Source organism: Paraphaeosphaeria sporulosa (genome assembly GCF_001642045.1).
Source record: "Paraphaeosphaeria sporulosa strain AP3s5-JAC2a unplaced genomic scaffold CC84scaffold_14, whole genome shotgun sequence".
NCBI classification, from domain to species: domain Eukaryota; kingdom Fungi; phylum Ascomycota; class Dothideomycetes; order Pleosporales; family Didymosphaeriaceae; genus Paraphaeosphaeria; species Paraphaeosphaeria sporulosa.
Genome location: NW_017253373.1, coordinates 683,017 through 697,710, shown reverse-complemented (window position 1 = coordinate 697,710; position 14,694 = coordinate 683,017). Strand labels below are relative to the sequence as shown.

Genomic DNA, 14,694 nt, shown 5'->3' with positions numbered 1-14,694 from the left:
TGTCTTAAGTGGCCAAAGAGGTAATTTTTACGACGCGATTGCTGAAGGAGCTTTAGGTAACCCTAAGTAATCTAATCATCACAATTAAATGTGACAATACCTAGACCTGTTAGATATGAGGGCTTATACTGAGTATCTCGGTGTTGTACTATAATCGATAGTACAATATATTAGATGGCTGGGGCAGAGGCCGGAGGCAGGATATCGAGACTTGACCGAAAACGGCTAGTATAGATTATCTGCCAAGACCCACACACGAAAGGGCGCCCTAGATAGAACCTCAGCCAAAAACACCCGAACAATCAACCCATCTCATCTCCAGATCACCGATATTCATCAAATCACTGTGTGAATCTGACAAGACCATTCAGCTAGTTAATAAGGACGTGGCCAAGCTCCACATAAAGCTTCGGCACGTTGAAATATACGGCCACTAGCTATGATAGGAAGTTACCTAAAAGATGATTAAGGTAGAATATACGCCGTCTAATAATATGATTATAGATGGATTTACTAAGTCACTACTAGCTAATAAATGGGCCAGTTTTATTAATCAATTGGGACTTATCAAACGGAAAGAAGCCACGTTAAATGAAGTTCAGCTTAAGGAGTTGTAGGAGCAGCTGGAGGGCCTTGTACTAAAGGATCAATCAACCAGTTTACGCAGCTTGCAATAGGACTTCTAAGCTAAGGGGGTATGTTAAATGACAGAAGCCCTGTTCCCGTAACCAAAGCGAGGTGGCTGGCTCCCGAGGTGGGACAAGGAGCCTGCCGATGGGAGCAAGGGAGAACACAAGAACATAAACAACTCCCAGGACGCACGACGCGACGACACAGACACGATCAATCAATTTCATCAAACCCATTATTCAAAATTCATCAGAATTCGCACAATACGTGACATCTGACACAAGCATGGATACACTGCTGGTAGTAGTATATCTTAGAGATGTCGCGCGCTGGCAGCCAGCCAATAGATTATTAGACGGGTGGCCCGTCTGCTAGCTGATTGGTCAAAGCATGGCGCTAGCCACCCTTGGCGAGGGCGTGCGACGAAGCAAGAAGATAGATCCACGCTGGATAGGGGGGAGAGGACCTTTTCTCCTTATCAAACGTCTTGTACCTACACATAGATATCGAACGCAGTATATTGATCTAGCCTACCTGGACCTCAGACATCTTGCTCGTTGCTCTCGTGACACTCTATAGGGTGTAGCTTTCGTTTTAGGGCGTTAGTAATAGCTTATAGGCGAGCACCTACTATTTGATTCTAGATAGAGGTTTTGGGGATCCCGTATAGGTTTGCGGCGTAACGGCGACTTTTAATCTATTTATTCTAAATCGCGTGTATTGAAAGAGCTAGTCTACCTTCCTTCTAGGATTGCTGAGTGCTTTGGGTGGGCGGCATGGCGCGTTGTATAGAAGACGCGTCGCGATTTTGGTAGGGTGCGCCGATGACTGGTGTGCGCCAATGAGTGGTGGAACACGTTAGTATGCGAGTTGCTTAGTATGATCAGTAGTCTTGGCGCACCGATTACTCTAATAAGGTTACGTGACCTGTGTCGCCTTTGCGACGCGGGTCGAGTTGCTAATTACATATGTGGTCCAGATAATCTTCATCCTGGATCCTAACAAATACCTGCAAGGTCCGAACCTGGTCTAGGTAAGTGGATATCCCTTGTAACATGGCGCTATATGTTAAATTTCCCATCGTGATGAGCATGGGCTTACTTGCAGCTGCATGTGTCTGCATCAGAATTTCAGATGCTACAGGCCGTAGCGGGGAAGGACAGCTGGCACATATTCGTTATCATGCAGAGCTATTACGCCCTTTTGTATAGAGAGGAGGAGCGTATTATGATTCCGTATTACATCGCCATTGGTGTGGGGATTATATCAGTAAGTGTACACTTGCTTAACTTGCGATCGGGTCTATCGATGCATATAATCAGGCGATACTATCGTGCCGACAGATCTTGAGTGACCTTGAACTGCTCGCGGCTTGCTTGTACGTCCTTAGAGCACCTACCGCATCGCTGCGCGCTGAGACAGATGTTACGCAAACCCGACTGTTTCCTCGGGACGACTCAGTCAAAAAGACCATTATCGGTGTTTTGGATGGATTGCAGAGGAATGTCGTCGGGCACTAGTCCGAGTCTTTGTTGTAACAAGACCTTTGGTCAGCCAATTTGAGAAGTTCATGGTACATGTTCGGACACTGTTGTGTTCCATCTTATAGCCATATTAGCATCCCTTGAGCGCTCTATCCACTTCTGAATGTCCTTATGTGTCTTATGATCTTGTTTCACCGCATTTAGAGCGTTAGGTAGCGCCAGAATCAATGCCTGTGCGCCACAGGAACCGGTTTCAACCTTTCACGAAGTCAAGGGGTTGATTTCAGATGTAAGATCTGTGTTCGCATCTCCATGTGAGCAGTAGCCGCTTGATATATCGAGAATGTTGTTTATTACACCCATATATGCGCAATGGTTGATTGCAACGTTTGCTGCTGTAGAATCGTTACAATGGTAAGTTGGCCTGTCAACGCTTGTGTTGCTGAAGGTATTCAGCAGGGACCTCCTGGATCGATGCGAGCCCATGTGTACCAATCCAACATTCCCAACCGTAGGCGGCTGGCAGCTGACTGCAACATCCGTGACTTAGGGTGATGCAGGTTAACAGGATATGTTAACGAACGTAATGACGTTCATGGCTAGACAGGAACGTTGTTGCTTGAAATCCGCGCGCGAATCATGCTCTCCAGGGTTCAGCCGTTTCAACATCTTGTAGCGACCAAGCCATTGTCATTGCATCCACTGTCCGATACTTGTGGCGACAGAATGTGGTGCACTGCCGGTCGTTATGCGAATCTGCCCACATAACCACTTTGCTGGGATGCACATTGTACTACCTGTATTGCACCCTTCGCGATATTGGAGAAAACAGCATGAAAGCACTCAAATATAAATCATCGTCCAAAGCATCTGAGCAAGTCTATTTGAGTCCAACTCCGAGGCTATTATGGGACTAGTAATGATGGTGGGACGTGGATGTACGACTCGCCACATTAGATCATGATAGTAGCGCATTGCGTTCCGTCGCTCCCACCTTTGCAGCTTACATATACACGCCCTTTGGCATATATGAAAGTCATCTCTGATTTTCCTTTCCTTGGTTCAGTTTGGTAGTGTTTGGGTGTTTGGCTCGGTGCAAAGATGGGTTGGTTGCTCGTTTCTCTTGTTGTCCACGAGCCGGGGCTAAGTGAATTTTTGTCTACAGCAGGACATGTGAAATTGAACAGAAAATGATAGTAACACAACCACGAGCCCAAAATCCATCAAACTGTATATATGCATGACTAACTAAGTGATAGCTGTGAGACAGCCCTTTTTTTTTATATATCCAAAGAAAATAATGACGATCAAAATAATAATTGGCAGGGTGTGCTGGCAGCGGCTACCCCAAGAGCGCAACGAATGAAATATACTGACAAGTAAACAGCACGAGCAGATTGGGTGCGCGAGTGCAAGTCTTCACAGAGAATCAAAGATGAACAGCCTTGAAAGCATGAAGAGGCTATGCATGAATGACAGGGCTGCAGTGCACCGCATCCTAAGAGGAGATTTGCCCTACATAAAAGCCAAGCATAACGACTACACTGCGCATACACACATTTGCAACACCACAAAAATTGTTTTTTCCCTTGCCATACTCTATACTCGTACACCATGTTGATCCCGATACAGCAGGCCCCGCGGCGCATTAACGCTGACCAAGTGGAACCAAACTCATATACAACCGTTCTCTCCCAACAATGCACAGGTTATGTAAGAGAGCACAACAAAGGTAAAGAAAACATGATATCAAACGCTATCTAACCAAGCAACATCTTCCTGGGGTCCTCGATGAATTCCTTGATCTTCACGAGGAAGGTGACGGCCTCTCGCCCATCGAGCAGGCGGTGATCGTATGTAAGTGCGAGATACATCATCTGGTGATACGTTAACGCTTGGGACGCAATTGAAAGAAGTGTCGAGACGACTTACCGGGCGGATTTCGACCTTGCCATTGATGGCAACGGGCTTATCCTTGATTGCGTGCAGGCCGAGCACGGCAGTCTGAGGCAAGTTGATGATAGGTGTACCCATCAAACTACCGAAGACGCCGCCGTTGCTGATGGTGAAGGTACCTCCAGCCATATCTTCGATGGTGAGCTTGTTGTCCCTTGCCTTCTTGCCGAGGTCCGCGATCGCCTGCTCGATTCCAACCATATCCAACGACTCGGCGTTACGGACGACAGGAGTAACCAAGCCCTTCTCGGTAGCGACAGCTACAGAAATATCGACATAATCGCGGTAGACGATGGTATCACCGCCGTTTGGGCCTTCAATGGAGGCGTTGACAGCCGGGACCTCCTTCATGGCGAGAATGCAAGCACGCGAAAAGGCGGACATGAAGCCAAGCTTGACCCCCTGCTTCTTAAGGATCTCGTCCTTGTAGAGCTTGCGGAACTCCATTATCGAAGACATATCGACCTCGTTGAAGGTGGTGAGAGAGGCAGCCGTGTTCTGTGATTGCTTCAAGCGCTCGGCTATGCGGAGGCGCATACGGTTCATCTTCACGCGGCGCTCCTCGCGAGCACCTGGCGCGGCTTGCTTCGGCTCGGACTCGCTCGACTTTGACGGAGTCGGCTTCTGCGGCGGAGGCGCCGGCTTGGACTCCTGCTTTGGCTCAGGCTTCGATTCTTCCTTCTTGGGCTCGGGCTTCTTCTCCTCCTTAGGCTGCTCTTGCTGGCCCTGGGGCTGGGACGAAGTCTCCTGCTCTTTTGACGCAGGTTCCTTGGGCTCTTCCTTGGCCTCCTGCTTTGCACCACCCGAAGGCGCGCCGCCGAGCTCGAGCTTCACAAGGTCTTGTCCGACCTCAACAGTGTCCTCCTCATTCACGAGGAACTCTTTGATGATACCGGCTTCCGGGGCGTTGACGGATACGTCGATCTGGGTAGAGTTAGCATCTGAACCTCGGCTCTTAACGATGACATAGCGTACTTTATCCGTCTCGATGGTCGCGATCTCCTCGTCCTGCTCGACATAGTCGCCGACCTCTGATACTCGTTAATTCATTGCTCCCTTTGCCGTACGCGCATCACCCACGTTTTGACCATTGTTTCAGGGTTCCCTCAGTGATGGACTCGGCCATCTGTGGCACCTTGACTACGGTAGTGTCGGCTGTATGAGTGTTAGCTGGTCCGCGTGCATGTTTCTTGGCTACGCGCGGAGATGCGCACCATAACTTCGCGACTGCGGGAAAAGAGCAACGCGCTGTGATGACGATCGGGCAGGCCGTCTGAGCAGGTCAGCATATGCTCGAAGATGCCAATGGCTGCACCGACCTTGAGACCTTGTTCAGCAGACCGGACGACGTCGCTCGCGAGACGGCGGAATAGCTGCGTGTCGCAGGGGATGCGGACAGGCGGATAGTTTTGGAGGACGCGCGAAGCAGCGGCTGCGGTCGCAGCGGCGAGGAGGCTGCCAGACGGCGAAGACACTGTTGGCCAGACATTGTGGAGCTCGCGATGGACGGCTGGGGTCCTGGCGAGGGGAAATGGGATGCGGTGGGAGGAAAGGGATGGCGGTAAAAAGCCGTGAGGGAATTGATTGAGTTCGACGAACTGGCCTTGATGCAGAGCCTCTGTCATAGCTCAGCCGGAAACCGCGCTAGTCGACAAGGGCTGGTGCCGAGCTCTCCAGCACCCAACGTCGAGCGGGCCCATTCACACATACCGCATCACCACCAGCCATTGCGACCGCCGACGCAGGGCTCCCTACGCGCAAACACACATCGAGACTGCCACCGAGGCGCCCGCGGCCGCCATGAGCTCCAGGACCACCGTGCTGTGCGTCCCCGCCCGCTGCCGCCGCGCCGCGACAGACGACATCCCGCGCCGCCAGCACCGCTAACAGCACGCAGGAGGCTCTATCGCCGTTCGCTCAAGCTGGCCCTTGACTGGGCTGTTCATAGGTACCTCTGGCGCGGTCAGGCCATGTACATCCGTTCGCTGTTCGAGGCCAACAAGACCGTCACCGAGCCGCGCCGACAGAGGGTACGGCGCATGTGCCGTTCATCGCCAGGCAGCATCGCTAACATGCCCGCAGGACTTGATCAAAGAGACAGAGAACCTCCTGGAGAAGTGGAAGCACCCGGATCCGTACCGCCCACCCACGGCGCCTGGAGGTGAGTTGTCGGCGACCCTTCCCGAACGGCCGCGGACCCGGCTAACACACACAGGCTCCAAGTACGAGCGCAACCTGCCTGCACCCATTCTGGACCGTAAGTATTCCGACTCCCGTCCACCACTGGTGCTAATGGCGGGTAGCTCCTCCGAAGATGACGTTGTAGGGGGTCGGACAAGTGTGGATGGCGATTTGTACATATACCACGGCACAAGGAGACTAGTCGACTGTCAATCCAGCAATGTACAGTTCCACAAATCCTGGTCACGTTTATTCGCTGTACCGTATGCCAGCATTCCAATGTTATCCCTGTCTTATCTGGTCTACAGTAACGTGTAAAGCATACTTGCGCGAGTTCCTGCCCAGGCAAATCGTGATCCAGTATGTAAACCGCCATTGCAGTCATTTGGTCTCTATGCGATCCTGGTTCACGCGTACCGTTTTTGTGATTATCCAAATCTCTATATCCAAGCACATTGCATCGCTGTCGCGATTTCGATGATGCACGATATCCGGACATCAAGATGCGGATTTGACACTGCAATTGCGGATCCGAAATTGCGCAACGCTCAAATCTCAGGACGCCTACTTGATGCTGCTGCCGGTGCCAACGTTGTTGTGGGTTACGAAGCCGACTTCGCTGCTGCTGGGGCCTACTAGTAAAGACCCACCAAAACCCCATGATCAGAGCGGCGCCACGAACCCCGCCACATGGCAACAGGATATGATCATGTCAACGATATCGCGCAGAAGCCGTGAGCTGGAGGTGAGGAGTGCGGGAACCATCAGTGCGGAAGTCACAAAGCGAAAAGATGAAAGATGAAGTAATCCCTTAATTGAAGCTCATGAGCCACCACCCATCAATGTGGGAATAATGTACAGCTCTGGTATTTAAACCCCGTGATGAAAAGCCGTGAACCGAGACCCAGACCAAACCCCATTATCATGAAAAACACCGGACCGCGCCAAAGAAAACAATCGCTTAAAGCTCCTGTGAAGGGCCCTTGCCGGGCTTGGCCGTCTTCTTGGGGAGGAGGTCTGGAGCAAATCAGCAAATGCATCGCAATAACGGAGCGCAGATTATACGTACTCTGGTGGATGTTGGGCAGAACACCACCCTGGGCGATGGTGACGTGGCCGAGAAGCTTGTTCAACTCCTCATCGTTGCGGATGGCGAGCTGGAGATGACGGGGGATAATACGGGTCTTCTTGTTGTCGCGAGCAGCGTTACCGGCCAACTCGAGGATTTCGGCAGCCAAGTACTCGAGGACGGCAGCGAGGTACACGGGGGCACCGGCACCGACACGCTGAGCGTAGTTGCCCTTGCGCAAGAGACGGTGAACACGACCGACCGGGAAGGCGAGACCGGCCTTGGAAGAACGACTGAGGTGGGGTTAGCGATCTGAACGGATACGAAAGACAGAACGGCATGCGATGGAGGTAAAAGACGCGTCAAATCTAAACGAGACGCGTCTGAAAACCGAAACCAAACGGCGCACAAGGTATTTCGCGATGGATCGCGATGCAAAGACGCGCTGGTGTACTTACGACTGGGCGCTGGACTTGGAGCCGCTGGCCTTGCCTCCGGATTTGCCGCCAGTCATTGTGAAGAATTTGTGATGAGGTAGAACTGGAAAGTTGCTGGGGTGCGGGAGCTGAGATGGGTGGGGTGAGTGGCGTGGGTGGTGAGTGTCGAGACGATGGATGGCAGGTCGACGTCGGGGGCGGCGGCAGCTTATAAGGACGGCGCGGCGTGTTGTGGTGCGCGAGATCAACCTGCCTGCCTCGCTAGCGCGCGTCGCGGCCGCCCAGATCACAGGCGCTGCGGGCGCTGCCCTCTCTCGTCTGCTCGCTTGTGCGCCCACCAGAGCAGCGGCGACGCACGGGCCCCGCAGGCGCCGCTGGATCACAACACGCGGCGCGCTCCCCATAAGAAGCGCGTCCCCCCGCCGTCGATGACCTTTCTCCTTCATCTCGACACTCGCACCCGCATCAACCCGCATCTCACACATACCCAGCTCTTACCCATACACCACTTCCACCGCAACTCTCATCTCCGCCACTCTCAAAATGCCTCCCAAAGCTGCATCCAAGACCCCCACCACCGGCGGCAAGGCCCCGGCTGGCAAGGCTCCCGCTGAGAAGAAGGAGGCTGGCAAGAAGACTGCCGCTCCCTCCGGCGACAAGAAGAAGCGCACCAAGAGCAGGAAGGAGACCTACTCCTCTTACATCTACAAGGGTGAGCTTTCCGCGTCTTCCGCAGCGCGCAATCCATTGCGATGATCGCGTTTTGGATTGCGCGCGGCATCAACAGCGTGCTGTGACTTGATCGACCATTTTCTGACGCGTTGCAGTCCTCAAGCAGGTCCACCCCGATACTGGTATTTCCAACCGTGCCATGTCCATCTTGAACTCTTTCGTCAACGACATCTTCGAGCGCGTCGCCACCGAGGCTTCCAAGCTTGCCGCCTACAACAAGAAGTCCACCATCTCATCACGCGAGATCCAGACCTCGTATGTTAATCCGGTTGCCACTTCATATGCGCCCATCACTAACAAGTCTGCAGCGTCCGATTGATCCTGCCTGGTGAGCTTGCCAAGCACGCTGTGTCTGAGGGCACTAAGGCCGTCACCAAGTACTCTTCCTCCACCAAATAAGCGGGTTTGGTTGGTTGTTGGGTTCTTTTCATGGGTTTCATCTCTTCGTTCAGTGTTTTGAACGAAGTCGGTTATGGGGTCGGTGTTCATGGGTCATTTTAATGCGATCATGGGACGGTTTGTTTGTCTCTCAGGCCGTAGATCTTATGGTCTGACTACGGGGTCCGATATCCAATGAGGGTGTATAGTATACCTCGGAATGAATCAATTCTTCCACTTCACAACCTGTACTCCCATTTTCATTATTCGGTGGGACTTCTTCAATTTCCAAAAGTCATCTCCCCGTACGCAATTCTACGCTACTGATGCGATCGCTGGTGGACAGATACTTCTGGCAAAGCGCGACGACGATAACTCGACTTCGCCTCGTAGCCCGGCATATCTACGTACCGATCTGGCAGGCCTCGAAATCCCGGCCCAACGACTTGTTAACGGTACGCCTAAAGTGACAAGCGGGCACTCGCGGCGATTCACAATATCAAACACATGGCCAAAGTCACCACTCCTCACCCGCGAAAAGAGTTGGTGTTCCTGGGTGTATCCGGCGATTTAGTTCGAAACGCCAAGCATCGTCAATCCCCGCGGCATAGCTGGACGTGAGAATTATTGCTGGGTTCAAGTGCTTACAGAGTGGCGAACTGATCTTGGTGACCAGAGGATTGGCAATATTTGGTTCATTGTCAAGGGTATTATCAATCATAATACACCTTCTACATGTGTGCCGACAGGGCGCGGAGCTTGCGGATATATCTACCCAAACTCCAGCCCTAAATGCAATTCAAGTACAAACAGTCAAACGCCGGGCAGGTCTGCTCAAAGCTAGTCCCGCCTTGCGATCACAAATCGGATACTCGTGGCATATCTCGTAACACCGTGATGTGGTAACACTGTGCAAACTGGGGTATCCGACGCTCTCTACTGCAAACCGTCTTCGTCAAAGCTTTCCACTTCGTCCACCGCGCCAGCCCTTTCTTGACCGCGCGGCGGCGGCTCAGCCTCGCTGATGTGAACGATAGCCTTGCCCTGTACGCTCACCACGCCTTCTTTCCACTGTTCGTATTCGTCCTCGTCGCGGATGAGGAACGCGATCAGCATCGACGGGTCCATTTCGCGGATCTCTATGCGCCGGAGACGGCGAGTATGACAGTTGGCAATATCCTCTGCAGTGTATGCGGCAGGGTCATCATGATAAGGTAGACGAGGGCGCGTAACGTGCGGGTCAAGGTAAAAGAAGTAGTTGCCTTGGTTCCCGACAAAGTAGTGCGATGCAGAGGGGCGACCACTGCAGGAGATTAGCATTGTGGCGGGGAACAGTACATGTGTGACTCACCCAGCGATGCCTACGGATTGCTTCATTTGCAATGACGTCTTCAGGGCTTCCCAGTACACAGGCGTGATCTTCTCAATGCCCAGCCGAGTGCCTACGAGTATAAGTGTCGGTTGCCATTTGCCGTCGCCGTCGACGGCGACTTCTTTGAGTTTGTCCTCATAAATATCCGCACCGTCACCGGAGTTGTACACCTTCAAGCCTGCCTCCGGGTACTTTTTAACAAGGTCTTGGATGCACCGCGCAGTTGCTGACGGGCCAAACCATTCGCCGGGATATTTGCCGCACTCTGCTGCCCCGTGTTCTACAAAGCGGTGTATTGAGAAGGGTGCCTGTGGGTCGTCGGCGAATAGCGAGAGTATGGGACGCTCGTCTTGCTTTGTCTGTGACTCTTGCAGCCTCCAATCTACATTCACATCAGTATGCGCTACTTGCATGGGCTAAGAGTAGTGTGATACCTCGTCCTAATCGCAGTTCTATCAGTGCATTCGCAAGTATGCACTGGCCAGACCGTATCATGCAGCCAAAGCCCGAGTCCGACGTGAAGGCGCTTTGCGCCAAGTTCTGCATCCGGACCCTGAAGCTCATGGCCGCTGTTGCCTTGCGGTCCTGGCTCTTCTGGATGGGTGAGAAGCCAGACCGATATGTCATCCACGCCCTCGACTCGAAGTCATCTAGGAAGGCGTGGGGCCAACCGCCGTACTGATCCGGATCCTCTCCACCATTTGGGGCCTCTTTGCCGCCAGACTCGTCTGCACTGGTCCGTATCCAGCTGTCTTCCTCGGAGAGTCCGGGTCGCTCGGGTCGCTCGTTGCGAGGTGCGGGAGAAGCAGCTGGAAGTGTGCCTTCACCCGAGACAGATGCTGGCTTCGGCGCCGGGGCATTGGAATCATATCGCCGGCCCAGACACCATATGTGATCGGTGCTGTTGTTGGTCGGGAGCGGGTCGTATACAGAGCGCAGTATCGTCCGTCCGACACGTTCGAACTCGTTCATCGCGGCAAATAGCGTAGGTCGAAGTCAGATCAGGGCCAGTTGATGTCGAGTCCGAGAGGGTGGGCGAGTGCGTGGGTGCTTTAGATGTCCGGTGGTCAAACATGCACCATGGCTTCTTGTCGGGAATGAGGCAGGGTGCGGTGCTGTTTCGGTGTGTGGGACGTGAGGAGAGTGGCACCGGGGCGCTGGTGATGGCCTGGGTTGCGTTGAGGCGGTTGCACGCGCGAGCTGCAGCTGGCATCAGCTGCCTGATCCTGGCCCCGCCCCCGCCATGGCCAAGGGCCCTGGTTGTCTCAGTTTGGCGGCTTGAACGCGCTTGTGGCAGAGCCGCACACAAGCCATTCACATCTAGGATAGAACATCGCACGGAAACTTGCGTTGCATTACGTTTCTCAATCTACATTGCAATGGTGTAGCCAGTACAACCATTGTCAATGTGAAGTCTGCCCTCTACGCTAGGTGCTCGCTGCGGTACCTCCCCTGTCGCCGCTAATCGATACGGTCCCGCCGCCACCCAAGTGCCTGCGTCACGACATTTCTTCCCGTTTGCCTGCGCGCCAGCTAACATCGTCACCTTCGCCTTGACAACCCCATAGTCGGTCGTTACCATGGGAAAGAAGAAGGGAAAGGCCAAAGGGACCCCCAAAGGGACCCCCAAAACCATGCCGCGCCGTGCGCAGCCACGACAGCTACCCTCTCACTACGGAACGCCGCGCTCGCAGATTCTTGAAGGTACGCCAACATCGCGCCTTCCCCTTCCGTTTGCCTTTGTTGATATGGCCTGTGTAGCGGTGTCCGCCGAGACACAGCCATTTTCTCTGCGTGACGAAGCGCGTTATATGAGCTCCCATCGCTCTTCTGCCTTCGATTCTACAAAGAAGCTCCGTCACATGCCCATTGCATTCGTGAGTGCAGGCTGTCTGGAAGGCACTGTGAAAGAGAAGCCACCTCCCGTCGATTCCACCCACGGTCCAGCGTCACCCTCTCTGCCTCAGAGTCCAGTCGCTACCGTTGCCCTTGCCCAGATGACGATCCGCAGCCCTTCGCCAGCACTGTCAGCGGCCTCCTCAGGCGCGTCCTCCGAAGAGCTGATTGTCTTTAGAGGACGTGGGCACACACCACTCACCCAGAACGAGTCGCCGTCCCTTCCTAAAAAAGCTGATACCGCTCCTACCGTCGTTTCTCTCACCATCCAGTCCACCCACGGTGCCATGATGTCGCACTTACAGCCGGATTCACTCCGTACAACGGCTGCCCCTTCCACCGCCACTTCGCAACCCACCAACAGCTCGCCCAACGCACACACAAAAACCTACGCTCACCGGCCCAAACCCTCAGTTCAGCCGGAGTCGATTATAGCACCTGCTTCTGCTGACATTGCTGCCGAGGCTATCGGTCCATCTGATATCCTACCAGCTCACGGTCAGTCCGACATTGATTCGGACACAAACAGCGTCGTCGACTCCCACTTTGAGAGGCGCCGTGGTGGACGTGCTCGCTGGGAAGGCATATCCGCCGAGTGGGTGTCCAGGAGCAAGCCAGGTATCGGGTGGTTGCCTTCGAACGAGCGGCCCGACATGGACGCTTTCGTGAAAGGTGAGGTAGATCCTCGTGATGCGGCTCTGGACGACTATCTACAGAATGCCGAAGCTTTCGGTCTGACTGGCGAGATGCTTGGCTTCGCGGCAGGCCGTGAGCTGGACCTGGATGCGGGAAGCCACAACGATTGGGAGTCTGAGGAAGAGCCCGAGATACCGCCGCAGCTTGAACAGGACGAGAATGACGGGTGGACCTCAGATCTGGCTCGCGACCTCGACGTGTTGAGCACTTCAGACGACGTTGAAGGCATCGTTGCTCATGTCACTGGTCGACGCACGCGGCCGCACGGCGTTCAATACCAGGTCGTCTACGAGGGATGCACGCGAGACGATGCTCGGTGGCTGCCGGTCGCCTTCCTAACCACGCCATCGGACAAATTTCTCATTGAGGCGTACGAAGCCCAGCGCTTGGCTCGTGAGCAGCAACAAATGTCTAGCAGCTCTGATAGTGACCCCGAGTTCAATATTGATGGTGACTCGAGCGAAGAGCAGGATGATATGGACGACGAGCAACTTGCGCGAGCTCTTCAAAAACAGGAAGAATTGGGTATTGATGATAGTGATCTTATTCTGTATGGCGCGGACGAGTTTTTCAGGGGTCCAGTCAGCACGACCTCTAGGGCCTCTCGAACCACCTTCGATCGCCCGAATAAGAGACGGCAACAGCGAGCTGGCGGAGGCCGACGTACCGAGCACTTGTTTCCTTCCGCTTCAGCAATGGCCGATGCGCTCGGCATGGATCCTTATAACGGATTTGACATCATGGACACCGAGCGTCCGTCCCTGAAAATCAAGAAGAAAGGCCGCCGTGGTCAGCTGCCGCCTGAACTCGACGATCCGGATCTGAATGAACAGCTACAGGCGTCGTGGGATGCCGATCGACGTAAAAAGCGCCTTAAGAAGGCCGAGCGGGAGGAGCTCCGTAAACAAGGCCTGTTGGGTAGAAAAGACAAGACTCCAAACCTCAGCGTTAAGTACAAGGACGGTTTCGTCATGGAGGATGTCATGGAGGAGATTCGCGATTTCTGGGCAACAGATATGGCGACCCTCTCCCTACCCGCTATGGAAGCCCATCGACGCGCTGTGATCCATCAGTTCGTAGGCGAGTTCGGCATCAACTCGAAATCGCAGGGCGATGGGGCCAAACGGCATACGGTACTTTCCAAAACTGTTCGCACACTCCAATTTGACGATGATCTGTTCGACAGCACCCTGGCACAAAAGAAGTATACGCGTCGTCTGCATGCTGTGAGCAGCTACCCTCCGCAGAAGAAGAAGGAGAAGGGTACGAAGACTCGCCCGACAGTATCATACAAGGACGGAGAGGTCGTCGGCGCGAAGGCCCCGGAGCTAGGTGCTGAAAATAAGGGTCGTGCTATGCTCGAGAAGATGGGCTGGAGTAAGGGTATGGCTCTCGGTGCCATGGACAATAAGGGCATCTTGCAGCCTATCACGCATACCGTGAAGATCACCAAGGCCGGATTGCGGTAGAGCGGCGATCCTGAGTATGAAACTCCTGACTCGGGCGAAGGTGTGAAGAGGACACGCATGGGTCGGCGTCAGCGCAATCGACGATAGCGCTAAGTCCTGTTCTCGGCGGCGCTCTAACCTCCGTTCTCCTTCTTTATCGCCACGACGCTTCTGAGTGGCGATGTCTGTTGTATGATACCTTTCCTTTCGCTCCGTTAGACGCTGTCGCAACATACGCGAAAGCAATTGGATAAGTTGCAACATTCCATGCAGGCGTCATTGGGTCCACAGTGTTCTGGCAATGCAGCACATTGCATGATGTGGGAAAGCATGATTCACTAGGCGTGGAATGGGACGAGCATTCATGGAATCTTGGTTGGTGTAAAGACCTCACGGTCGTGATCACACTAATTGT

The 14,694-nt window shown here is 53.7% G+C and overlaps 6 protein-coding genes across 6 annotated transcripts; 3 read left to right on the top strand and 3 right to left on the bottom strand.

Moving 5' to 3' along the window:
* Positions 1–3,562: 3,562 nt before the first annotated feature.
* On the bottom strand, positions 3,563–5,890 carry CC84DRAFT_1169304 (dihydrolipoyllysine-residue succinyltransferase). Its single transcript, XM_018179633.1, has 6 exons — positions 5,390–5,890; positions 5,285–5,343; positions 5,151–5,225; positions 5,046–5,101; positions 4,047–4,994; positions 3,563–3,991 (listed from the first exon to the last, which is right to left on the bottom strand). Exons 1-6 carry the CDS (start codon positions 5,557–5,559, stop codon positions 3,875–3,877), a joined length of 1,425 nt encoding a protein of 474 aa, XP_018030178.1. The 5' UTR covers positions 5,560–5,890; the 3' UTR covers positions 3,563–3,874.
* On the top strand, positions 5,871–6,396 carry CC84DRAFT_1222817 (uncharacterized protein; the record flags this gene model as incomplete). The annotated part of the gene is made up of 5 exons (XM_018183419.1): positions 5,871–5,893; positions 5,968–6,100; positions 6,153–6,231; positions 6,286–6,327; positions 6,374–6,396. 5 exons carry the CDS (start codon positions 5,871–5,873, stop codon positions 6,394–6,396), a joined length of 300 nt encoding a protein of 99 aa, XP_018030177.1.
* Positions 6,397–7,112: 716 nt separating this feature from the next.
* CC84DRAFT_1169303 (histone H2A) lies at positions 7,113–7,909 on the bottom strand. The gene is made up of 3 exons (XM_018179632.1): positions 7,779–7,909; positions 7,321–7,613; positions 7,113–7,268 (listed from the first exon to the last, which is right to left on the bottom strand). The coding sequence occupies exons 1-3, from the start codon at positions 7,832–7,834 to the stop codon at positions 7,213–7,215; spliced, it is 405 nt and encodes a 134-aa protein (XP_018030176.1). The 5' UTR covers positions 7,835–7,909; the 3' UTR covers positions 7,113–7,212.
* Positions 7,910–8,223: 314 nt separating this feature from the next.
* CC84DRAFT_1156946 (putative histone H2B) lies at positions 8,224–8,905 on the top strand. The gene is made up of 3 exons (XM_018176992.1): positions 8,224–8,469; positions 8,585–8,744; positions 8,798–8,905. The coding sequence occupies exons 1-3, from the start codon at positions 8,301–8,303 to the stop codon at positions 8,886–8,888; spliced, it is 420 nt and encodes a 139-aa protein (XP_018030175.1). The 5' UTR covers positions 8,224–8,300; the 3' UTR covers positions 8,889–8,905.
* Positions 8,906–9,546: 641 nt separating this feature from the next.
* On the bottom strand, positions 9,547–11,416 carry CC84DRAFT_1169302 (putative cysteine protease ATG4). Its single transcript, XM_018179631.1, has 3 exons — positions 10,674–11,416; positions 10,219–10,621; positions 9,547–10,170 (listed from the first exon to the last, which is right to left on the bottom strand). The coding sequence occupies exons 1-3, from the start codon at positions 11,209–11,211 to the stop codon at positions 9,804–9,806; spliced, it is 1,308 nt and encodes a 435-aa protein (XP_018030174.1). The 5' UTR covers positions 11,212–11,416; the 3' UTR covers positions 9,547–9,803.
* A 571-nt stretch (positions 11,417–11,987) lies between these two features.
* On the top strand, positions 11,988–14,300 carry CC84DRAFT_1191148 (uncharacterized protein; the record flags this gene model as incomplete). The annotated part of the gene is made up of 2 exons (XM_018181164.1): positions 11,988–12,453; positions 12,628–14,300. 2 exons carry the CDS (start codon positions 11,988–11,990, stop codon positions 14,298–14,300), a joined length of 2,139 nt encoding a protein of 712 aa, XP_018030173.1.
* Positions 14,301–14,694: the final 394 nt, after the last annotated feature.